The sequence below is a fragment of the Anolis carolinensis genome, unplaced genomic scaffold (genome assembly GCF_035594765.1).
Source record: "Anolis carolinensis isolate JA03-04 unplaced genomic scaffold, rAnoCar3.1.pri scaffold_13, whole genome shotgun sequence".
NCBI classification, from domain to species: domain Eukaryota; kingdom Metazoa; phylum Chordata; class Lepidosauria; order Squamata; family Dactyloidae; genus Anolis; species Anolis carolinensis.
This window is the reverse complement of record NW_026943824.1, coordinates 17,160,925-17,186,515: the sequence shown is the minus strand read 5'-3', so window position 1 is coordinate 17,186,515 and position 25,591 is coordinate 17,160,925. Positions and strand designations below refer to the sequence as shown.

The window sequence follows — 25,591 nt, the reverse complement described above, 5'->3', positions numbered from 1 at the left end:
GGACCAACTGCACACATTGCCTGAAATGTCCTTGCTCTTGGTCCATTCCCAGAGCATCCATGAGAAATGTCTTAATTCCTAGTGTTGGAATTTAGTCCTGCTTTCTTCTTTGCTCTTTACAGGTGCAAGACTTTGGCCTGAAGCATTTGCTGGGAATGAGGAGTTTACGCCTCCTCTCTCTTGCAGGTGAGAGCGAAACCTGGGCAACCTTTTCTCACATTGTGGAATGAAAGGAAGAAATGGTTCACATTAGAGTTGTGCACGAAACCGTTTTACTTCGTTACATTTGTTCTTTCATTACTTTCGTTACCTCCTGGCCCCTCCTGGCACAAAAATCAGCTCGATACGAAAGCAAGCGGGAGCCGATCTCGGCTCTTTGCCTGCTTCTCGTGAGCATTGCAGCCTCCTTGCTTTGGAAAAGATGTGAGTGTGGCTCTGAAAGCGTGCCTGCCTGCCTGCAGCCGAGCGCCTCTCCTAGAGTAGAGAAACAGGTAAGAAGCCTCCTTAAAGTGCTCAGGAGTGCCTGCAGCCGAGTGCCTACTCTAGAGTAGAAAAACAGGTAAGAGGCGTCCTTAAAGTGCATGGCAGTGCCTGCAGCCGAGCGCCTCTCCTAGAGTAGAGAAACAGGTAAGAAGCCTCCTTAAAGTGCATGGCAGTGCCTGCCGCTGAGCTCCTCTTCTAGAGTAGAGAAACAGGAACAGAATTTACCTGTTGCCTTCTTGTCTTGGAGTGTACAGGCCCAGAAAGCCAGCCTGCAGCTGAATGCCTCTTCTCTAGAGTAGAAACTACTTAAATGCCTATGACGAGAGGCGTTCAGCTGCAGGTAGGCGCGCATGCTTTCTGGGCCTGCACACCACATATACACTCCAAGACAAGAAGGCAACAGGCAAGTTCTGTTCCTTACTCTAGAGGAGGCGCTCGACTGCAGACACTGGCATTCACTTTCTTGCCTTCTTGCCTTGGAGTGTGTACGTAGTGTGCAGGCCCAGATAGCGTGCGCACCTGCCTGCAGCTGAACGCCTCCTCTAGAATAAGGAACAGAACTTACCTGTTGCCTTCTTGCCTTGGAATGTGTATGTGGTGTGCAGGAAGCGTGCCTGCATGCCTGCAGCTGAACGCTTGTACCCTAGAGTAGAAACTACTTAAATGCCTATGACGAGAGGCATTCAGCTGCAGGCAGGCACGGACGCTTTCTGGGCCTGCACACCACATACACATTCCAAGGCAAGAAGGCAACAGGCAAGTTCTGTTCCTTACTTTAGCGGAGGCGCTCGACTGCAGACACTGGCATGCACTTTCTTGCCTTGGAATGTGTATGTGGTGTGCAGGCCCAGATAGCGTGCCTGCCTGCCTGCAGCTGAGCGCCTCTCCTCTAGCGTAGAAACTGCTTAAATGCCTATGACGGGAAGGGGATATCTGCCTTCCCAATTTCGGGAGATTCCCAAACCATAGATCAGGGCTTCCCACCGAAAGCCAGAACACGAAACGGGTCAAGGTTTACCCGGATTACACAACCTTAGTTCACATGTAAAATAGCGAACCAATACTGACCGTCAAGTTTTTGTTTTGTTTTATTTTGGTGGTTTTGTCCAGACATTGCTCGGTCCTCTAGCACACCAACCATCAGGTTTTTGTTTTGGGTTTTGTTTTGTTTTGTTTTGGTGGTTTTGTCCTTGAGCCTGTCCTTGATTTGTTCTCCAAACATCACGTCATGAATTGTAGTATCCGCTGATGATGTTGCCGGAATCACTGAGTTGCTGTGAGTTTTTTGGGCTGAAACCTTCCTCCCTCACGGCGTGCTCTCTGGTTCTGCTTTTGCAGGCTGCCCTCTGCTGACCACCACTGGACTTTCAGGCCTTGTCCAGCTTCAGGACCTGGAAGAGCTGGAGTTGACTAACTGCCCGGGGGCCACTCCGGAGCTTTTCAAGTATTTCTCGCAGCACCTTCCGCGTTGCATGGTGATCGAATAAGCCGCTCCTGGAAAGAATATGACCAATGTCTGGAGCCAAGACCTTCAATCCCAACCCAGCACTGAACAACCAATCAGAGTCATGGTTTTATTTATTTATTTAATATATATATATATGTGTATATATAAATATAAATATATATACTATCTAGATTTTTTTCCAGGAGGGATGCTGTGACTGAAGCCACACTTATACACACACACACAGAAAGTTGTCATGAACAAAAGACTTGGATCATCGGAAGAACGACACACTTGGTGTAAGGACGTGGCAGTGACAACCGAACAAATCCCTCAAGTTTGTAAATTTCTATGCCTCCATCATTTCCCGTCTTCCTTGTAGTGATCTGTCCCGAAATAATAGTTTTTGGAAAGAAAAAAAAATTGATAAAAACTCAAAAAAAACATAACGAAAGAGGCATAGAAAATAAGCAAGAAAATGCAATGGCAGATTGGTGAGTTGGTGGGCATGCTGTTGCCACTCAGTGCTGGATGAAAGCGGTTTCCGCCCAGACGTTTCGTGTCACGGTGGATAGAAGTTGGGTTGCGAGGCGAGTCCTCATGAAGGTTTTCCCAGGTACGGATCCTGTACGGACGAGCCTGCCGACGGAACGGTCGCCGTCCTCCGCGTTTGAGGCGGAAAGCCAACGGAGGAACGAGAGAGGAGGTCCGTGGGGTGACAGGCGGATATGGAGCAGCTCTGGATTCCAGGGAAAGGACGCTGCGGCAAAGTGTTCGTAAAGAGAAGCAGCGGAGCTGAAAATGTGCTCACGCTTCGGAAGAAAAGCTCCGAAGCTTTTGGAGACCCTTGGGAGTTTGGGACCAAGGAATGCTCCTGAAAGTGAACCGGCCTTTGGCTTCAAGGAGCAAAGTTTCCCAGGAAAACGGATTTTACAAGCTCACCCGAAAAATCCTGGCTGACCCTTAAGGTCGTGCGGTGATTTTTGGCAGACAGCATCTGCCTCTCGTTTTTTTTTTTTTAATTTTTTTAAATTTCCTTTTAAAATCCTCTCTCTTATTTTATTTTTATTTTTGCTCCCTTCTCCTCTCTTCAGAACAAAAAACTGCAGCCTTTGCATGCTAGCTTGCTTCCGTCTTGATGTAAGGCAGGCTCTGGATTCTGCGCCCGCTGGGCAGGACTCGACCCCAGCTTGGCTTGTCTGTCCCACTGTAAAGCTGATGTGGCGTTGTGTCCCATCCATATTTCCATTGACTGAGACGTGGATCTTGAGCGGATTGTGCCCTGCTCCTGCCCTTAGGCTTCTTATCTCGCTGCTTACAAGCCAGTCACAACACGCCTACTCTTTCCCAACTTTTTCCAACTATACCACCAGCCGGGCCTGCTCTGTATATGGTCCTCTCATCCTTTCTTCTGACCTGTTCGATGGCCATCCTTGGCTCTTTCCACGTTGCTTCCACTGAGTTGCTTTGTTGTTGTTTGCAGTGGTCGACTCAGGCACTCATTCTCCATCTCCATCCGCAAGGAGATCTATCTGTTCAAGACCTGGATGGATGGCACAGCTCCTCGAGGCAACCGGCTTTATTGTGCCGGAGTCTTTCCGAACCACTGCTTGTATGCTTTTGCCCGCCGTCGCCACTCGCTTTAGTGCCTGTGCATTTCGCCTCCATTGGCTGTGTTAACCGGTAACGGAAGAGGGCGTGGGGAGGGCGTTTGCCCAAGCAGTGCTCAAAGTGCCCGCCTCTCTCCTTTCTAAAATATGCCTGAGCATTGGGTGCCTTTCTCTCCGAGCGTGGTAGAAAATATCACTGCCTGTTTTGCTCCACAGCGCAGGGCAAGCGTGCCACCAACCGGCCCTAAATCATTACAAGTGCAGGCATACTTCCCTGAGAGCACATTATAGTGAATGCAGGCAGGGGCGGCTCAAGCGGTAAGCGAACTACGCATTTGCGGAAGGGGCGCCGTTGAGGCGCATCCAGGTGCCCAGACTCCAGGGAGGGAAACTCCGCTTCCTTCCTCCCCAAAGCTCCGGCTCCCTTACTTACTGCAAGGAAGGAGGCCAGCGCTTTGGTGAGGGAAACACTGCTTCTCTCCTCCCCAAAGCCCATCTCCTTTCTTCCTGCGAGGGAGCAGGCCGGGGACTCGACGAAGAGAGAAGCGGCGTGTGATTTGTTGGGGAGCAGCGCAAAAAGTACTGCTCGCTTACACTTGAAAATTACCTAGGGCCGGCTCTGAATGCAGGAGCTTAGCTTCCAAATAAACATGTTTAGGATCGTATGGCCATGAGCTAGGTCGTGCCGGCTTCTGTTGTCAGGGAATATCAGGGTCGAAAGCATTTTGCTTTGGCTGAATTGGGCAAGGACCAAAGGGGAGATTGAGTCCTCCTCCTCCTTAAGAGTTTCAATCCCGTTTCCTTGTTTCGTACAAGTGGAACAAGTGCAGGGAGAGGCATTTATAACATAGAAAAAATTGATGCCATATAACGTTCACGTTTACGAAGAATGGGAGAGTTGGCCACATTATCGCCAAGTTCTGCAACAGAAGGCATGGGCAAACTTCAGCCCTCCAGCTGTTTTGTACTTCAATTTGGCCCATGCCTGCTTTAGTGGGATAGCCATGGAGTTTTGATGCGCAAAGCAACCACCTATTGCTTTAATCCAGTCCCAGGCGTTTTACTACAACGCACTGAGCAGGTTCCCACTTCACGGATGTTTTGGTGGCCTTCTCGTTTTCGCTATGGTTTGGGAAGGAAGCTCTGTAATGTTTAATGGTTGGAGGAGCAGGGAATGTATAGCAACGTAGAAGCAGCCCCTAATTCTAAAGTTCCCGTAGCTCACCATTCCCTAGTCCAGCCAGCTGTGTTGGACTACAACTCTCATACTCTGGGTAAGGTGGGAGCTCTTGTCCAGTATATCTGGGGACGTTCCAGCAGAATGAGACCACAGTCACTGTCCACCTTGTTATCTCTTGTGAGTCTTCCCAGTATAGCCAGTATCACCAGTCTCTGTCCAAGGCTTGATTCAAGCCGAACGTCAACGCTGGTGATACATTTCGTCACCAAGGATAGCCTCACTTCCTGCTCCCTGCATCCACACTTTCCAGGTATTCCGAGCAGATTTATTTATCTATGAAAAACCACATATATCAAAAAATACATGAAGCCATTTTAAATAGTTTTAAAAGTCACTTTATTAAAAAATAGTATAAATATAAGAAGTTATAAATATAAGGCAGACACTGGGCATCAATATGAAAGCCATTCATGTAAACTAGTGTTCAGAAGCCTTTTCCTTGTGATATTTAAGGGAATATACTGTATATCCATCATGGCGAGTAGCCTCTGATAGCCCACATCCTCCAAAATATTTTATTTTGTAAAGCCACCCAGTCTGGCAGCTAAGCTATCCCTAATTCCAGGAGTCACAAGTGCCACAGTTTACTTCTCTGAGATGTAAGAAGGAATTATTTTTACCTGCCCTCAATCCCAAAATATTCAACTTGAGTGAAAGGCATCACTAGTTCCAATATCATAAGAAACAAGAGAAAATCAAAAGTTCAAGTGATAACATGTAAATTAACCTATGTTTGCTGTCATTGAATTAATTTTTCCAGCGACAAAAATAATAGTTGTGTTGTTGAAGGTTTTCGTGGCTGGAATCACTGGATTGCTGTGAGTTTTCCGGGCTGTCTGGCCATGTTCCAGAAGCATTCTCTCCTGACGTTTCACCCACATCTATGGCAGGCATCCTCAGAGCTTGTGAGGTCTGCAAGTGGGGTATATGTATCTGTGGAATGTCCAAGACTACCAGAGCTAGTTAACACCTCCCAACAAAGGATTCTCCCAGGCAAGAAGCAGCCAGACTTTGAAGCTGCAAGGCCATTCAATGCTAATAAAGGTGGCCCATTGCAAAATTCACACTTGTCTCAGACAATATAATATAATAATAATAATTTTATTCTTATACCCCGCCCCATCTCCCCGTAGGGACTCGGGGCGGCTTACATGGGGCCAAGCCCGGTCATAACAATATAAAAGCAAGCAGTAAAACGAATCAAACAACAATAAAACAAACAATAAAACAAACATCAAAATATGCTATGATTTTACAAATTAAGCACCAAAACATCATGTTATACAACAAATTTGACAGAAAAAGTAGTTCAATGCGCAGTAGTGCTATGTAGTAATTACTGTATTTACGAATTTAGCACCAAAATATCACAATGCATTGAAAACATTGACTACAAAAATGTGTTGGATAATCCAGAACATTGGATAAGTGAGTGTTGGATAAGTGAGACTCTACCGTAATTAGTTCTTTTGAGAGGTAACCAATGCATAACCAAAACATTATAATTATATTATTATGACACAGCAAACAAGATAGATATGCTGGATTTCGTTTCACAAAATCACAAGTCGAACACTTCCCAAGTGTCTAGGACTGTGTGATGTATTTTCGGATGATGCTGGAGATCCCAGTCGGGTGGCCTTTTGCAGTTGGCAGATCGTAATTTTGTCAATGTCTATTGTTTCCAAATGCCGGCCGAGATCATTATTATTATTATTATTATTATTATTATTATTATTATTATTAGTATTCATTTTCAAACATAACAATTCTTCAGTTATGTTTAAAGTTTCAAGTGACATTCTCATTACTTGGATATGATACCCAAGGCCATATTTTTTTTGTTTTTAAGCTAATAAAAAGTAATAATTTAGTGACTTTTGGATAACATTAATATGTAATCCTTAAAAAACCCCGAATGGTAATGAACTCTTCTGGAGCCACTGTGAATTGTAACAATAGCTACCATAATTCCTCTGGTTCTTACTGATATTAAGCCACAGTGTCCTTCCTATGTTGGCTGTGGAAAGGTTTGGGATCCCATGGTTTGCGTGCAAACGGTGCTCCAAACGGTCCGAGGGACCCTATGAGACAAGGCCATCCACTGTGTCCCCGTTCATCCCTCCCGTGTTAACAAACCGCACTTTACGGCTGCCATTTATAATTCCCTATAATGTCCCTTATATTGCATCATCCCAGAGCTAGGTGGGAGATTAAAAATATGGATTCCAAGCCATGAGCATGTACCAATACATAGATAGTAGACATGTCCAAAAAATCGTTTTGAATCGTATATCGGAATTATTTCGGATTGTTCTCGCTTTTTGATACGCATTCCGAGACATTGTCTCACAGTGCAACCAGCAATGTAATTCGAACCATTGTTGGCCCATTCTCTAATTGTCTCTTAATGTTTCGTTAATTCCCCCCCCCCCATTTTTTAAAATATATATTTAATTTTTTTTTTGTTTCTGCAACCTACCTAGAATGGGAGCTTAGCGCAGCCTAACATGGCTGCCACTCCCCGGCCAATCAGAAGCTTCCACGATGGATGCAAAGGTGGGGGCTAGGGTTGATGAGGATAGGACGGGAGAGCCCTGTAAAAGCCCCCCCCCCCCCCCGGTTCATTTTTTTTTTTTTTGGCGATTGCGCATGCACATCCGCCATTTTAGAAACATTTAGAATCATTACGAATTTTCGGAAATATCTGATAGTTTTGGGTGAAAAAAATCGGAAATACTTTCTATATCGAAGCGCCAGTGCCCCCTACTTTAGAAACGAGAATTGAAACATTTTTTTTCATCGATCGGACATGCCTAGGAGGTACATTACACCAGGCACAGGCCAACTTCAACCCTCCCTCCAGGTGTTTTGGACTTCAACTCCCACAAATCCTATCATTAGGAATTGTGAGAATTGGAAGTCCAAAACACCTGGAGAGAGGGGCAAATTTGGCTCATGCCTGCATTACATTGATTTTTTAAATCTCAGCTGGTTGCCAGAGAGGAGTAAGGGAAGAAGCGGCACGGATCATTGTGTATGATGCGGGGATGTTGTGGGGAAAACAATGTTTGTGATCCTTGTGAACAGGAACATCAATCCCAGCCTATCATCATCCACATATATATGTGTATCACTTGAGCTTGAGCAAACAGACTGACTCAGAGGCCTATGACACTTCTCCATACAAAGCCACACAACCTTCCCTGGATGGTGGCACTTGAACCATGCGCCGTGGCAAACTACTCCCACATAACGCCCGACGGATGTGCCTGGAGATCGGCGTGCTTTTCATCTGTACGGAACTCATGAACAAACTTGCTTTTGACAACCACTTTTTTAAACAAAAACATTGGTATTTCTTTGGTGCGAAACATTTTGTTGCCATAACATCTTTGTAAAGCTTTAAGCCAGCCTATTTTTTTAGGGTGACGTTTTTACAACTCCCCGCTCTTTCATCCTGCCTTGCCTATCCTGCAGAACTGCATGATTGTGAGGGTTGGGTAAGTGAATATGGGAGTCGGGGTGGGTTTTTGGGGGGAGGGGGCCTTGCTTGTTGTGGGTCACAGATGGGGTTCCTGGTCACGCAATTCAACGTCCCTCCTTGAACTCTCCTGAAGCTTGACGGGAGAGAAGACCAGATTACACAATTCTGAAAGGAGGGAAATTTATTTGAACATGCCATTTGCTAGCTTCAGCCGTCTCTCTGGAAAACTCTGCACACTGCTGAGGAAACCCCATAGGCTCTGTAATGTTTAAATTACCTTTAATTTCACAAAGGTCAGAAGATTTGGAAATGGTTGAACATATAGATCCATCTCTCGATGGCAAAGCATCAGGTGATTACTAGTCATATTTGATTAACAATATTTTTAACCCTCATCTCCAGAAAAGCAAAAAATGGTGTCCAGAAAATAAGAATAATACTATGTGTTGTTGAAGACTTTCATGACCAGAATCACTGGGTTGCTGTGAGTTTTCTGGGCTTTTATTTAAAAGCAATTACAGTAGAGTCTCACTTATCCAAGCTAAACGGGCCAGCAGAAGCTTGGATAAGCAAATATCTTGGATAATAAGGAGGGATTAAGGAAAAGCCTATTAAACATCAAATTAGGTTATGATTTTACAAATTAAACACCAAAACTTCATGTTATACAACAAATTTGGCAGAAAAAGCAGTTCAATACACAGTAATGCTACGTAGTAGACATGTCCAAAAAATCGTTTTGAATCGTATATCGGAATTATTTCGGATTGTTCTCGCTTTTTGATACGCATTCTGAGACATTGTCTCACAGCGCAACCAGCAATGTAATTCGAACCATTGTTGGCCCATTCTCTAATTGTCTCTTAATGTTTCGTTAATTTCCCCCCACCAAAAAATAATAATAATATATTTTTAAAAATATTTTAAAAGTTTTTTTGTTTCTGCAACCTACCTAGAATGGGAGCTTAGTGCAGCCTAACATGGCTGCTGCTCCCAGGCCAATCAGAAGCTTCCACGATGGACACAAAGGTGGGGGCTAGGGTTGATGAGGATCGCTCAAGAAATGAGGGCGGGAGAGCCCTGTAAAAGTCCCCCCCCCCCCCGGGGTTGCTTTTTTTTTTTTGGCAATTGCGCATGCGCGTCCGCCATTTTAGAAACATTTAGAATCATTACGAATTTTCGGAAATATCAGAAATTTTTGGGTGAAAAAATCGGAAATACTTTCTATATCGAAGCGCCAGCGCCCCCTACTTTAGAAACTAGAATTGAAACATTTTTTTCATCGATTGGACATGCCTACTACGTAGTAATTACTGTATTTACGAATTTAGCACCAAAATATCATGATGTATTGAAAACATTGACTACAAAAATGGCTTGGATTATCCAGAGGCTTGGATAAGCGAGGCCTGGATAAGTGAGATTCTACTGTATTTGCTTTTCTTTCATAGCTGCAGGGGAAGCAAGTGCAAAGATTTGGTTTCCTTAGTTTGCTGTCCAGAGTTTTCCATTTGAGACCATCATGAGGGAAAGACAAGAAGGTCTGAGGTGGGGCGCAGAAGACAACGACAAAGCCATTGAATAGCAGAGTGCCTTCAGAAAGAGTGCATCCCCCACCCCTGTAGCTTGGAGGTGTTGCTTTTTTTTTGAACTAGAACTCCCAGAATCCCACCGTTTGAGATTCTGAGAGCGGTAGTCCAGAAAGCCATTATCCCAAGTCTTGTCATGTCCTTTTCTTATCAAAGACAGGGGTGGGTGCTATCAGAAATGGATGCTTGAACCAGATGTTTTGCAGCAGTCACCTTCTCTTGCTGGAGTCAAAGGAACCCACAGGGAGAAAGAGTCATACAGTAGAGTCTCGCTTATCCAACGTAAACGGGCCAGCAGAACATTGGATAAGCGAATATGTTGGATAATAAGGAGAGTTTAAGGAAAAGCCTATTAAACATCAAAAAAAGTTATGATTTTACAAACTAAGCATCAAAACATTATGTTATACAACAAATTTGACAGAAAAAGTAGTTCAAACCGCAGTAATGCTATGTAGTAATTACAGTATTTATGAATTTAGCACCAAAATATCACGATGTATTGAAAACATTGACTACAAAAATGTGTTGGATAATCCAGAATGTTGGATAAGTGAGACTCTACTGTACTCATAGAATCAAAGAATCATAGACTTCATGGGCCATCCAGTCCAATCCTATTCTGACAAGCAGGAAAAGCACATTCAAACAACCCCTGACAGGTGGCCATCCAGCCTGTTTCAAAGCCTCCACCACAGAGAGTTCCACTGCTGAACAGCTCTCACAGTGACATTCTTCCTAATGTTCAGGTGGAATCTCTTTTCCTGTTGTTTGAAGCCATTGTTCCATGTCCTAGTTTCCAGGGCAGTGGAAAACAAGCTCGCTCCCTCCTCCCTATGTCTTCCCCTCACATCTTGATACATGGCCCTCATCATACCTCCTTCTCAGCCTTCCCTTCTGCAGGCTAAACATGCCCAGCTCTTTAAGCCGCTCCTCATAGGGCTTGTTCTCCAGACCCTTGATTCTTTTAGGGGTCTGGAGAACAAGCCCTTTGAGGGTTGGCTTAAATATGGGAAAGGTGTGCTAGGAAATTAAGTGTGGATTAGTTTTGCGTTTGGAAATCATCGTAGCAGAGACAGAACTCTTTTTCAGGGATTCTCGAAAGAATACAATGCAGTCATTTTGAGCAGTGATGCAAGGCAATGAAATGGGACAATGAGTATAGTCAGGAACGTAAGGCATGGGCCAAGAAGTCCCTGAATTACGTTTCCATTCTGCAATGAACTCACTTAGGCTGGATCTACACTGCCATATAATCCAGACGATCAAAACCAGATAATTCAGATTATCTCCTTTGAACTGGATTGTATGAGTCTACACTGCCACATGATCCAATTCAAAGCAAATACAGTAGTCTCTCACTTATCCAACGTAAACGGGCCGGCAGAACGTTGGATAAGCGAATATGTTGGATAATAAAGAGAGATTAAGGAGAAGCCTATTAAACATCAAATTCACTTATGATTTTACAAATTAAGCACCAAAACATCATGTTATACAACAAATTTGACAGAAAAAGTAGTTCAATACACAGTAATGCTATGTAGTAATTACTGTATTTACAAATTTAGCACCAAAATATCACGATGTATTGAAAACATTGACTACAAAAATGCGTTGGATAATCCAGAACGTTGGATAAGCGAGTGTTGGATAAGTGAGACTCTACTGTAATGTAGATTTTATATAGCAGTGTAGATCCAACCTATATGGGTCCACTCTGATCATATAATAATTATTATCTTTATTCATATCCCAACTTTCTCCCCATGGGGACTCAAAGCAGCTAATAATAATAGTAATAATAATAATAATGCAGTGTAGATCCAGCCTCAGATTGCAAATTTGCATGAAACTCTTGATTCGGAGAAGCCAGTGCAAACAGCAATATCCTAAATGACTCCTATTTTGGATCCAGCCGAGAGTTGACTCTGTTTCCCGCAAGAGTTGCATCAATGTCTTAGTCCAAGAGTTTTAGGGCACAACCCATTAGGAGGAATGTCTTCAGTGAAAGCCACATTGAGATATATATATATATATATATATATATATATATATATATATATATATATATATATGGGAATGGCTCCCTTTGTTCACGGAGGCTTGCATGGGAGACACTGCCAACTGGACGTCCCCATTGCACCCCTCTTTAAAGTATCCACTGGTCCAAAGTCTTATTTAAAACAATGGAAGCTGTGATGTTTCAAAAAAAGGGAAGGGAGGGGAAAGAAGAAAATAATAATAATAAAATTCTGAAAAATCATTTTCTTACTGTATATACAAGCCTCCTTCTCCTGTATATTCTGAAGATATAACCTTATATTTGGTAAGTGTTTCTTGTGCTATTTTATCACGTGACCTGTTTATAAAAATATATATTAAAAAACTTTAAAAATACAAAAGGACTGATTTAGTATTTTTGAACTATTACACAGCTAACATAGATTTGCATTTTATATATTTATTATATATTATTTATATATTATATACAATAATTTATACTAGTATTATCATAGGTATTTGTATATTTTATATATTATATATGTATTTGTATTTTTATATATTTTATTATTTTATTTATATATATAGTATATGGAGCCCCCGGTGGTGCAGTGTGTTAAAGAGCTGAGCTGCTGAACTTGCTGACCGAAAGGTTGCAGGTTTGAATCAGGGGAGCGGAGTGAACGCCCACTGTTAGCTCCAGCTCCTGCAGCAGTTCAAAAACAAATGTGAGTAGATCAATAGGTACTGCTCCAGCGGCGGTCCATGCAGTCATGCCGGCCACATGACCTTGGAGGTGTCTACGGACAATGCTGGCTCTTCGGCTTAGAAATGGAGATGAGCACCAATCCCGAGTCGGACACGACTGGACTTACCTTTACCTATATATTATATTATTATATGTATTTGTATTTTACATATTTTATCTATTTTTATTCTATTTATACATTATGTACTACATATTTTATATTATTATATGTGTATTTTATATATTTCATTATGTCTATTTCATTTAGTGTATATATTATATGCTATATATGTAATGTGTTGTTGAAATATTTCATGGCCAAAATCACTGGGTACTGTGAGTTTTCTGGCCTGTCTGTCCATGTTCCAGAAGCATTACCTCTTGACGTCTCACCCACATCTATGGCAGGCATCCTCAGAGGTTGTGAGGTCTATTGGAAACTAGGCAAGTGGGGTTTATAAATATCTGTGGAATAATGTTCAGGGTGGGAGAAAGAACTCTTGTCTGTTGGAGGCAAGTGTGGATGTTGCAATTGGCCACCTTAATTAGCACTGAATAGCCTTGCAGCTTCAAAGCCTGGCTTTGAATATATGGTACATTTATTATTTTTCTCTATTATTATTGGTATTATTACATGTATTATTTTTCTCTATTATTGTTGCTAATATTTACTCTATTTTTATTATGATTATTGATACATTTATTATTTCACGCTGATCTTATTATTATTATTGCATGTACTCTATTTATTACTACATGTATTATTTTCCTGTATTTATTATTATTATTATTACATGTATTATTTTATTATTACATTATATTATTATTAAAAGGATATATAAGCACATTTACATTGAAGATGAGAATAATGATTGGATCAGAGTTGGACAGTCTTATCTTAAATTTGAGCTTTATGTAAATATTCAAAAACATTTAACCTACTGATGCCTCAATTAATGTAATTTTATTGGTATCTATTTTTATTTCTGAAATTTACCACCCTCGGCTTATACTGGAGTCAATGTTTTCCTAGTTTTTTTTTGTGGTAAAATTAGGTGCCTCGGCTTATATTCGGGCCGGCTTATACTAAAGTATATACGGGTCCTTTTGCAGTTTGAAGATCCAACTTTCGTGGTGTCCTTCCTCGCCCTCTCTACAGGAAAGGGGCCTACAGAAAAGGAGGAGTATTTTTACATCTTTGCCCCTATTTATTATTTATTTATTTACAGTATTTATAGTCTGCCCTTCTCACCCCGAAGGGGACTCAGGGCGGATCACATTACACATATAGGCAAACATTTAATGCCTTTTAACATAGAACAAAGACAAGACAAACATAGGCTCCGAGCGGGCCTCGAACTCATGACCTCCTGGTCAGAGTGATTCATTGCAGCTGGTTGCAGCTGGCTTGCTTTCCAGCCTGCGCCACAGCCCGGGCCTACACTTGGATAAGCGAATATCTTGGATAATAAGGAGGGATTAAGGAAAAGCCTATTAAACCTCAAATTAGGTTATGATTTTACAAATTAAGCACCAAAAAACCAACAAATTTGACAGAAAAAGTACTTCAATGCACAGTAATGTTATGTTGTAATTACTGTATTTACGAATTTAACACCAAAATATCATGATATATTGAAAACACTGACTACAAAAATGGCTTGGATAATCCAGAACCTTGGATAAGCGAGTCTTGGATAAGTGAGATTCTACTGTATTACTATGATGATGGATCATCCCCATCCTCCTCCTCCTTGATGTAGGCCTTTCCTTCTGCGAGGGCGGAGCGGCCTAGGCCGCGGGCGGAAGGGGCGGGCCTGCTTTCCTGCGGAGAAGGCGGAGGAAGAGGCGGAAGAAGGAAGCAAGGAGGACGGAGAAGAGGCCTCCCGAAGAGCCGGGGCCTTTCCTCGTTGAGAGCCCGCTTCAGCCCGGCTGCTAATGCTTTCCTTTCGCCGCCAGGTGAGGCGCGGCCTAGTCGTTTTACCTCAAGCCTGGTCTCGCTTTGCGGCCTTCGCTTCTGAGGAGAACTGAGTCAGAGCGGAAAAGATTAGGAGCACGCATGCGCAGACTTGGCTCCGCCCTCCGGGTGTTTTGGACTCCAACTCCCACAATTCCTAACAGCCGGTAGGCTGTTAGGAATTGTGGGAGTTGGAGTCCAAAACACCCGGAGGGCGGAGCCAAGTCTGCGCATGCGTGAGGCCAAGCTGAGGAGAGAGGCCTAATCTGTGGGAAATGTGTAAGGATTAATATTATTACAAGTAAAAACCCAAACAAGGAATTCCTTATCTATTATTATTATTATTATTATTATTATTATTATTATTATTATTATTATTATTATTAGCTACAGTATTTATATAGCACCATTATCCTTATTTGTATTAACATAGTATTATTACTTATATAGCAAAAGCAGCATTCCTTATTATTAAGAATATCATTATTGGTTATTTATTTAGTGCTGTAAAAGTAAACCGAAACAAGCGATTGCTTATTAATGTTATTTTATTTTATTATTATGAGACCCCAACAAAATATAGTACCGTAGAGTCTCACCTATCCAATATTCGCTTATCCAACGTTCTGGATTATCCAACGCATTTTTGTAGTCAATGTTTTCAATACATCGTGATATTTTGGTGCTTAATTAGTAAATACAGTAATTACTATGTATTCAACTACTTTTTCTGTCAAATTTGTTGTATAACATGATGTTTTGGTGCTTAATTTGTAAAATCATAACCTAATTTGATGTTTAATAGGCTTTTCCTTAATCCCTCCTTATTATCCAACATATTTGCATATCCAACATTCTGCTGGCCCGTTTATGTTGGATAAGTGAGATTCTACTGTATTTATATATCATCATTATCCTTATTTGTATTAACATATTATTATTATTACTTATATAGCAAAAGCAACATTCCTTATTATTATGAATATCATTCTTGGTTATTTATGTAGCGCTGTACAAGTAAACAGAAACCAGGGGTTGCTTATTAATGCTATTATCAACGTTTTATTATTATTAGCTACTTATATAACGAAAGCAACATTCCTTATTTATTTATTTATTTATTTGTCATGTCAGAAGTGAATTGAGAATACAGTTACAATGTATAGAAAAAACCACAAAAACAGTTTGTTTATTTATTGTATCAGAAGCGATACATTACACTTTGTGTTTTTAAATAGATTACATTTGTAATCTATTTAAAAACACAAAGTTAAAAACTTGGTATGATACTAAATTTCCCCATGTAAGCCCAAGTCCCATTGTTTTTTTATATGTTATAAACCATCGATATACATGGCACTGTACAAATAAAAAATCAATGAATAACTTATTACCATTTGTATTATTATCGTTATCTATTATATAGCAAAAGCATCATTTTTAATCATTATTCCCTATTTATGTAGCACCATTAACGTACATGGTGCCGTACAAGTACAAATAAAAAACAGTAAATTCCTTATTACCATTTTAAAAAATTATTTAACCATTATAATATATATATATATATATTCTTTCCTTTCCTTACTTAGTTTCTCCATACCTCACAACCTCTGAGGATGCCTGCCATAGATGTGGGCGAAACATCAGGAGAGAATACTTTTGGAACATGGGCAAACAGCCCAAAAGACATACAACAACCCCATTATTATTATTATTATTATTATTATTATTATTATTATTATTATTATTATTAGCTATTTACCACCACTGTGCAAGTAAAAACAAAAACTGGTCCACTGTGCCCGGGAGGCAGTTTAATGTGAAGAAGAGATTTATTATTATTATTATTATTATTATTATTATTATTATTATTATTATTATTAGGCCACCAATATATATGCAACTTAATTGAAATCTTTTTAAATGTCAAGTATTGCTAATGGTCATTATTTATTATTGTTGCTTTTTAATGACATGTGTTGGTTTGCTTTCCTCCCATATAGATGAAAGCTGCATTTTGTTGGATTCCTTCAATTAGAAGCTTCTTTCCGACAAACAGAAAACAGAAAGCCTTTGACACATCACCAAGAGATTTCAATGGGAGAGAACAAGGACAGTTGAATAAAATTTTGACGTCACTGCCATTAGCTTGCATCTGCTTTGACAGATTCAGCAGCAGCTCTTGCTCATGTTAAGAAGATGCAGAAACTCCTCTGATAAGCTGGGTTATGAAAGATAAGCCACCGATAGAAGGTTTCTTACTTTTACAATGGCGTGTTTCGAGGTATAATTGTCAAAGCCCTTGCCTTGAGATCCAGGAAACCTAGGGAAGGCTGCCATGGAGAAAATGGCGAGAGTGACCACCGCCCTTGGCGGCAACACCATCACCGGACGGACCATGTTCTGCCACTTGGACGCCCCTTCCAATGCCATCAGCGTGTGCCGGGATGCGGCCCAGGTTGTGGTGGCTGGGCGCAACATCTTCAAGATCTACTCCATCGAGGAGGACCAGTTCGTAGAGAAGCTGAACCTGCGCGTCGGCCGTAAGCCCTCTCTGAACTTCAGCTGTGCCGACGTGGTCTGGCACCAGATGGACGAGAACTTGCTGGCCACGGCAGCCACCAACGGCGTGGTGGTGACCTGGAACCTTGGCAAGCCCTCCCGCAACAAGCAGGACCAGCTCTTCACCGAACACAAGCGCACTGTCAACAAGGTGTGTTTCCACCCGACCGAAGTGTACATGCTGCTCAGCGGCTCTCAGGACGGCTACATGAAGTGCTTTGACTTGCGCAAGAAGGATTCGGTGAGCACCTTCTCAGGTAAGGGCTGGTTTGTTTGAGTCCCTCGAGGAGATAGGGCGGTATATAAATAAAGTTTTTTATTATTTGTTATTGGTTATTTAACTTGAGACTGCTTCCTCCTACTGTGTTTCCCCGAAAATAAAAGATAGTGTCTTATATTAATTTTTGCTCCCAAAGATGTGCTAGGTCTTATTTTCAGGGGATGTTTTATTTTTCCATGCAGAAGAATTCACATTTATTGTTGAACAAAAAAATGAACATAATAATAATAATAATAATAACAACTTTATTTTTATACCCCGCCCCATCTCCCCGAAGAGACTCGGGGTGGCTTAATAATAATAATAATAATAATAAAACTGTATTTATACCCCGCCACCATCTCCCCGTGGGGACTCGGGGCGGCTCACAATGTTACAAATGTAACAGCACAAATACATTAAACAATATACACAGTTTAAAACACAAGAAGATGATAAAACAGAGATTAAAACAAAGGTTTATATAACAGTAATAATATATAACAGGCTTACATGGGGCCTTGCCCGATACAACAATATAATAACAACAACAAAACAATAAAACAAATATCCCAACAATAAAAACATCAGCATCAATAAAACAGTCATTAAAATCAACATACAGCATAAAATGTTAAAAACAAGAGACAAAGTGCAGAATATTATTATATTTATTATATTTATTATATACTGCACAGTAGTTGTCATCACAAACCAGCATAACCAGACAAACTGTGAATCCTATCAAGAATTTCTTGTTACTACCATTATTTCCATGTACAACTGGTGTGTACATTTACCAATCCTGCATGCTCTGGTGTTCTGTTTGGCAGGTGCCGGGCATGCTTCCAAACAAAAACGGCTAGGTCTTATTTTTTGGGGATGTCTTATTTTCGGGGAAACAGGGTAGTGCAGGCATGGGCAAACGTGGGCCATCTGGGTGTTTTGGACCAACTCCCAAAGGAATGGTGTTTGGGGATTTTTTTACGGTCACGCCTTGGAAACTTATTAGTTTTGTGGCCAAATTTGGTGTGATTTGGCCCAGTGGTTTTGTTGTTAACTTGGTCCTAATTATGCACATTATATATACAGTAGAGTCTCACTTATCCAATGTAAATGGGCCGGCAGAACGTTGGATAAGCAAATATGTTGGATAATAAAGAGGCATTAAGGAAAAGCCTATTAAACATCAAATTAGGTTATGATTTTACAAATTAAGCACCAAAACATCATGTTATACAACAAATTTGACAGAAAAAATAGTTCAATATGTAGTAATTATTGTATTTACAAATTTAGCACCAAAATATCATGATGTATTGAAAATATTGACTACAAAAATGTGTTGGATAATCCAGAACGTTGGATAAGTGAGGCTTGGATAAGTGAGATTCTACTGTATATAGATATCACCTAGACCAGGGATGGGCAGACTTTGGCTTTTCGGGTGCTGATATGCTGTTAGGAATTGTGGGAGCTGAAGTCCAAAACACCAAGTTTGCTCATGACTGTCCTAGTGTTCTCCCCACCTCTTGAAAGCACCTTCATTCTGTCCACATAATTCAGTTATTAGAATTAGGACAGAGCTTTCCAAACTGTGTATCGGGGCACACTGGTGTGCTGCCTGTTTTCCCTATCCCAGGCATGGGAAAGCTTCCGTTCAGGTAACTAATAATTATAAAATAATAATACTTTATTTTTCTATCCCGCCACCATCTCCCCAAAGGGACTCAGGGCGGCTAACATGGGGCCAAGTCCAAAACAGAGACAAAACATAACAAGTTAAAACAAGTATCAATAACTAAAAACAGTCAACACAACAATCAAATAAAATAAATAATTAAATAATTCAATTACAATTAAAACACAGAATACAATATACTACCATCATTATAGAATCATAGAATAGTAGAGTTGGAAGAGACCTCATGGGCCATCCAGTCCAACCCCCCGCTAAGAAGCAGGAAATCGCATTCAAAGCACCCCCGACAGATGGCCATCCAGCCTTTGCTTAAAAGCCTCCAAAGAAGGCTTTTTACTATGTAAAAATGAGATAATAAAAACAAGCATCACCATGATGGATAAAATGGGGGCGGTTGCATAAAAGTGCATAATTTCAAGACCATTTAATAAAGTGCATGGAAAGTGTTGGAGAGTTGCCTGTACAAGTTTTCTTTGTGCATTACACTGGCTGGCATTTGTGGTTTGTTTCTCCTGTGATAAGCCAAAATTGCATAAAAGGGCTACCAAATCCAAGACATGCCAAACATGCTATCCCTTGCCTTCTTCAGGACAATCAGAAAGTGTGCGCGATGTCCAGTTTAGCATACGAGATTACTTTACCTTTGCTGCAACTTTCGAAAATGGCAACGTACAGCTGTGGGACATCCGCCGTCCAGACCGCTATGAAAGGATGTTCACAGCCCACAATGGACCCGTATTCTGTTGTGACTGGCATCCGGAGGACAGGTATGGGCAAATAGTCTTTGTTTTCCCTCAAAACGTGATGTTTCTGATCTTCCAGAACCGTACTCTTTTCTTGTCCTTTTCCTCTATTATTCATGTTTTGTCCTTCTTGCATCTTAGATGTAATAGACAAAAAATCTCTTGAAAATTGACTTTTAAAAATTGACTACTGCATATACTCGAATATAAACCGACCCGAATATAAGCCGAGGCACCTAATTTTACCACAAGAAAACTGGGAAATCATTGACTCCAGTATAAGCCGAGGGTGGTAAATTTCAGAAATAAAAATAGATACCAAAAAATTACATTAATTGAGGCATCAGTAGGTTAAATGTTTTTGAATATTTACATCAAGCTCTGATTTAACGTAAGACTGTATAACTCTGATTAAATCATTATTCTCATCTACTTCAATGTGTCCTTTTAATAATAATAGGGTAAAATAATACATGTAATAATAACAATAATAAATACAGGAAAATAATACATGTAAAAATCGACAGAAAAAGCAGTTCAATACACGGTAACGGTATGTAGTAATTACTGTATTTACAAATTTAGCACCAAAACATTGCAATGCATTGAAAACATTGACTACAAAAACTTTGGCTACTAACAAATAGACTACAAATAAAGATAGAGTTGCATAAAATTAACTTACAATAACAACATTGTCAGAAATTAAATCTGAGAAAGTTCAATCCTTGCTGCTTACAAAAACAGCTGTGGATTCGGGTGGGAGGCAGACTGCCTTGGATAATCCAGAATGTTGGATAAGTGAAGGTTGGATAAGTGGGACTCTACTGTAGTTGTTATATTCCAGAAATTTCGTTTTTGTGGCTGAATTGGTTGAGACTCTATGAGTTATTACTGTATATACTCAAGTATAAGCCTAGTATTTCAGCCCTTTTTCAGGGCTGAAAAGGTTCCCCTCGGCTTATATTCGAGTGAGGGCCCTGGCCGGCTTATATTCGGGTCAGCTTGTACTCGGGTAGATAGGTAATCAGAGTTGGACAGTCTCATTAAAGTCTTATCATTATCTTAAATTACAGTTTTATATAAATATTCAAAAACATTTAACCTACAGATGCCTCAAATAATCTAATTTTATTAATTTATTATTAATTTTTATTTTTGAAATTTACTAATAGCTGCTGCATTTCCCACCCTCCTATACTCAAGTCAATAAGTTTTCCCAGTTTTTGTGGTAAAAATTAGGTGCCTCGGCTTATATTCGGGTCAGCTTATACTCGAGTATATACGGTATTGAAAAACTATTGCAAAAACTATTTGCAGGATGCCTCTCCTGCAAAAACAAAGGTTTTGCAGTTTTATAAACTTTTTTTCTATGTTTTTTATGATAGAACCAATTAGGAAATGACATTTATAACCCAGGAACAAAAATCGTGTTACATAGTGTTGTTGTTATGTTTATTTATACCCCACTTTTTATCTCCACATGGAGATCAAAGTGGCTGGATCCCATCACCTGGGCTTCAGTGTGAATGTCTGAGTTTTTTTAACAAAATTGTGAATGGCTAAGGGTTGTTGTATGTTTTCTGCGCTGTATGGCCATGTTCCAGAAGCATTCTCTCATGACGTTTCACCCACATCAATGGCAGGCATCCTCAGACCTCACCTCACAACCTCTGTGGATGTCTGCCATAGATGTGGGTGAAATGTCAGGAGAGAATACTTCTGGAACATGGCCCTACAGCCCAGAAAACATACAACAACCCTGTGATCCCAGCCATTAAAGCCTTCAACAACACATTGTCAGTATAAGGCAGTATTTAGGATATATTGATTCCCAAACTGTTGTTTCCTTGATCTTGAGATGTCTTTGTGTTGTTGCCTTTCCTCCAGGGGTTGGCTTGCCACCGGAGGCAGAGACAAGATGGTCAAGGTCTGGGACATGAACACCAACCGGGCCAAAGAGATCTACTGCGTGCAGACAATTGCTTCTGTGGCCAGGGTCAAGTGGCGGCCAGAATGCAAGCACCACATTGCCACCTGCTCTATGATGGTGGACCACAACATCTACGTCTGGGATGTCCGCCGCCCGTTCATTCCCTCAGCCATGTTCGAAGAGCACAAAGACGTGACCACGGGGATTGTGTGGCGGCACCTCCACGATCCTTATTTCCTCCTCTCTGGCTCCAAGGATAGTACTCTTTACCAGCACATCTTCAAAGATGCTAGCCAGCCGATTGACCGGGCAAACCCCGAAGGGCTTTGCTATAGCCTCTTTGGGGACTTGGCTTTTGCGGCCAAAGAGAGCCTCATCTCCTCGGATTCTAACCGCAAGCCTTACATCGGCGACCGGCGACACCCTATTTTCTTCAAGCGCAAGTTAGACCCCACGGAGCAGTTCGAATTCATCTCCTCTTCCAGTGCCTTGAGTGTCTTCGAGGCAGAAACAGAGTGCGATGTCGGGAGCATGGACTGGTTTGTGCGGACTGCCAAGCAGTATGTGTTGACAGGGAGACCTCTGGCGGAGCTGTGCGACCACAATGCCAAAGTAGCCAAGGAGCTCAAACGCAATCAGGTGTGTATGGGCTCCATCTGTTTGGCTGCATGTCGTAAATAAATACACCATTATACTGCATAAAATTATGAAGAGTAACGTAGGTGTATGGGCTGCTTATCCAACTCACACTGGAGGAGTGCCACTCTTAGTTGAGGTTGTGTGTTGCTGTATTTGATTCAGAACCTGATTATTTATTTATTTACAGTACAGTAGAGTCTCACTTATCCAACATTCTGGATTATCCAACGCATTTTTGTAGTCAATGTTTTCAATATATCGTGATATTTTGGCATTAAATTCGTAAATACAGTAATTACTACATAACATTACTGCATAATGAACTACTTTTTCTGTCAAATTTGTTGTATAACATGATGTTTTGGTGCTTAATTTGTAAAATCATAACCTAATTTGATGTTGAATAGGCTTTTCCTTAATGCCTCCTTATTATCCAACATATTCGCTTATCCAACGTTCTGCTGGCCCGTTTATGTTGGAATATAACACTATATTGTAATATTATTAGTAATATTACAGGCAATATAAATATACTACAGTAGAGTCTCACTTATCCAACATAAACGGGCCGGCAGAACGTTAGATAAGCGAATATGTTGGATAATAAGGAGGGATTAAGGAAAAGCCTATAAAACATCAAATTAGGTTATGATTTAACAAATTAAGCACCAAAACATCATGTTAGACAACAAATTTGACAGAAAAAGTAGTTCAATATGCAGGAATGCTATGTATTAATTACTTTATTTACGAATTTAGCACCAAAATATCACAATGTATTGAAAACATTGACTACAAAAATGCGTTGGATTATCCAGAACATTGGATAAGTAAGTGTTGGATAAGTGAGACTCTACTGTATTATAATAGTCTATAATAATTATTATATCATATTACATTATAATATTAATATTATATGCTTATACAATATATTACATTATTAGTATAATATAATACAATTATTACATATTGTTATATTGGCACAGGAGACATGGTGGAATAATGTCTTCCTTCATTCATGACAATGTAGAAGGGGCCTAAAAGTGTACAATATTCAAGAGGAAGGATAGACCCCAATCATAATAATAATAATAATAATAAAACTTTATTTATACCCCGCCACCATCTCCCCACGGTGACTCAGGGCAGCTTACATGGGGCAGAGGCCCAAACAACATAGGACAAAATATAGGCAACAATACAAATCACACTATAAAAAGATAAAACAGTAATGCAATATATTAATTAAAACAAAAATACAGGATAAAAAATTGCATTTAAAACATATAAATGGTAAAATCGTAATAAATACAGGATAGATTATACCTCTCATACAATTCCATTCAAACCATAGATCATATTTATCCATGACATTAACTCTTTCTGTTTTCTCTCTCTTTGCCAGGTGGCTCAGACATGGACAATGCTCCGAGTTATTTACTCCAGCCCCAGTGCAGTGTCCACCACGAACTTAAACCACAGCATAGGAAAGAGTAGCTCCAATCTCCCACTCATGAATAGGTAAAGAGACGGGGCGTAAGGAAGAGTTCTTCATTTTTGAATGTTGACATGGTTGTGAGATGTGAAATGCAATTGATACCAGCTCTCCCTAAGCTGTTGTCCAGAAATGTAGGCTGATTATGATGATGAGAATTGTGGCCAAATCCATCAGGGAGATTAATTGCAAAAGGCTGATGTAAATGTGGTAAATGCAGTCGGTCTGACAGGTAAACACTGTGGAAAGTTATCCATCTGGATAATAGCATGGATTGTTGCATTTTTACTCTTTTATTCAGTCTAAATGTGTTGCTATCCTTCTTTTGATGTTTATATGCAACATCAGGTGGCTTTATGAGCAGTGGGGAAAACTGAAGTTATGTTTTCTTGGTGACCAAAAGTTGTAAGAACCCTGTTTCTCCCCAAAATAAGGCAGTGTCTTATATTAATTTTTGCTCCAAAAATGCGTTAGGACTTGTTTTCAGGGGCAGTCTTGTTTTTCCAAATTGATTTTTAAATGAACTATAAGGTAAAGGTTTTTCCCTGACATTAAGTCCAGATGTGTCCGACTCTGGGGGTTGGTGCTCATCTCCATTTCTAAATCGAAGAGCCGTCGTTGTCCTTAGACACCTCCAAGGTCATGAGGCCGGCATGACTACATGGAGCACCGTTACCTTCCCTATGGAGCGGTACCTATTGATCTACTCACATTTGCATGTTTTCAAACTGCTAGGTTGGCAGAAGCTGGGGCTAACAGCGGGAGCTCACTCCGCCCCTCAGATTCGAACTGCGATGTTTCGGTCTGCAAGTTTAGCAGCTTAGCGCGTTAATACACTGCGCCACCTGGGGCTGCAAATGAATTATATCTAGTGCTTATTTTTGAAATAGGACTTATATTTCGCACATCCTCAGAAATGCTGAAAAATCATGATAGGTCTTATTTTCAGGGTAGGTAGAGGAGGGAGAGGAAGCTGGGAACAAGGACAGGTGTGCCTGATTTTTCCAGAGACTAATGCAGACTTTTGTTTCTCTTCCAGCTTTAATCTGAAAGATATTTCCTCTGGAATAGGCAGCGAGTCAAGGCTAGAGCGGAGCAAGGGAGAGGGACGTCCTGAAAATATCCTCATGGATTCTTCCTCTACTTTGATCAATAATGACGGTAAGGACAAGACGAGAAGGAGTGTCATGAATACTTTTGAAACAAATGTTCTTTTTATTGTAATTTCAGTGTGAGAGGCTATATCAGAACTTTTACACTTATAAAGAACCACACTGGACATACAGACATACAGATTCTATATAACGACATTGAATTCACAAACAACCTACAGTTACATTGGCTAGCAAACAAACAAAAGGGAATTACATTTTTACACAGCATTCACTTACATTCCTCATACACCATCTCTTTCCCAATGAGCGCCTGCTGTTGGCCCCAGCTCCTGCCAACCTAGCAGTTCGAAAACATGCCAATGTGAGTAGATCAATAGGTACCGCTCTGGCGGGAAGGTAACGGCGCTCCATGTAGTCATGCTGGCCACATGACCTTGGAGGTGTCTATGGACAACGCCAGCTCTTCGGCTTAGAAATGGAGATGAGCACCAACCCCCAGAGTTGGACACGACTGGACTTAACGTCAGGGGAACCCTTTACCTTTACCTTATACATCATTTTAATATGACAGGAGC

At 40.7% G+C, this 25,591-nt stretch overlaps 2 protein-coding genes across 4 annotated transcripts in view; both read left to right on the top strand.

Moving 5' to 3' along the window:
* Positions 1-12,261, top strand: part of fbxl16 (F-box and leucine rich repeat protein 16) — a 62,144-nt gene extending 49,883 nt beyond the window's left edge. For both annotated transcript variants that reach the window (XM_062964351.1, XM_062964350.1), the window contains 2 exons: positions 123-186; positions 1,822-12,261. In XM_062964351.1, coding sequence (XP_062820421.1) covers positions 123-186; positions 1,822-1,970 — 213 coding nt within the window. In that variant the 3' untranslated portion in view covers positions 1,971-12,261. The remainder of the gene's footprint in view (positions 1-122; positions 187-1,821) is intronic.
* Positions 12,262-14,408: 2,147 nt separating this feature from the next.
* Positions 14,409-25,591, top strand: part of wdr24 (WD repeat domain 24) — an 18,375-nt gene continuing 7,192 nt past the window's right edge. The window contains exons 1-6 of one of the 2 annotated variants that reach the window (XM_062964348.1): positions 14,409-14,567; positions 16,572-17,387; positions 19,681-19,858; positions 21,725-22,406; positions 23,812-23,927; positions 24,941-25,062. In XM_062964348.1, the coding sequence (XP_062820418.1) occupies positions 16,907-17,387; positions 19,681-19,858; positions 21,725-22,406; positions 23,812-23,927; positions 24,941-25,062 (1,579 nt within the window). In that variant the 5' untranslated portion in view covers positions 14,409-14,567; positions 16,572-16,906. Of the gene's footprint in view, positions 14,568-14,771; positions 14,845-16,571; positions 17,388-19,680; positions 19,859-21,724; positions 22,407-23,811; positions 23,928-24,940; positions 25,063-25,591 lie in introns of those variants that run through there. The other variant, XM_062964349.1, reaches the window with a different exon arrangement.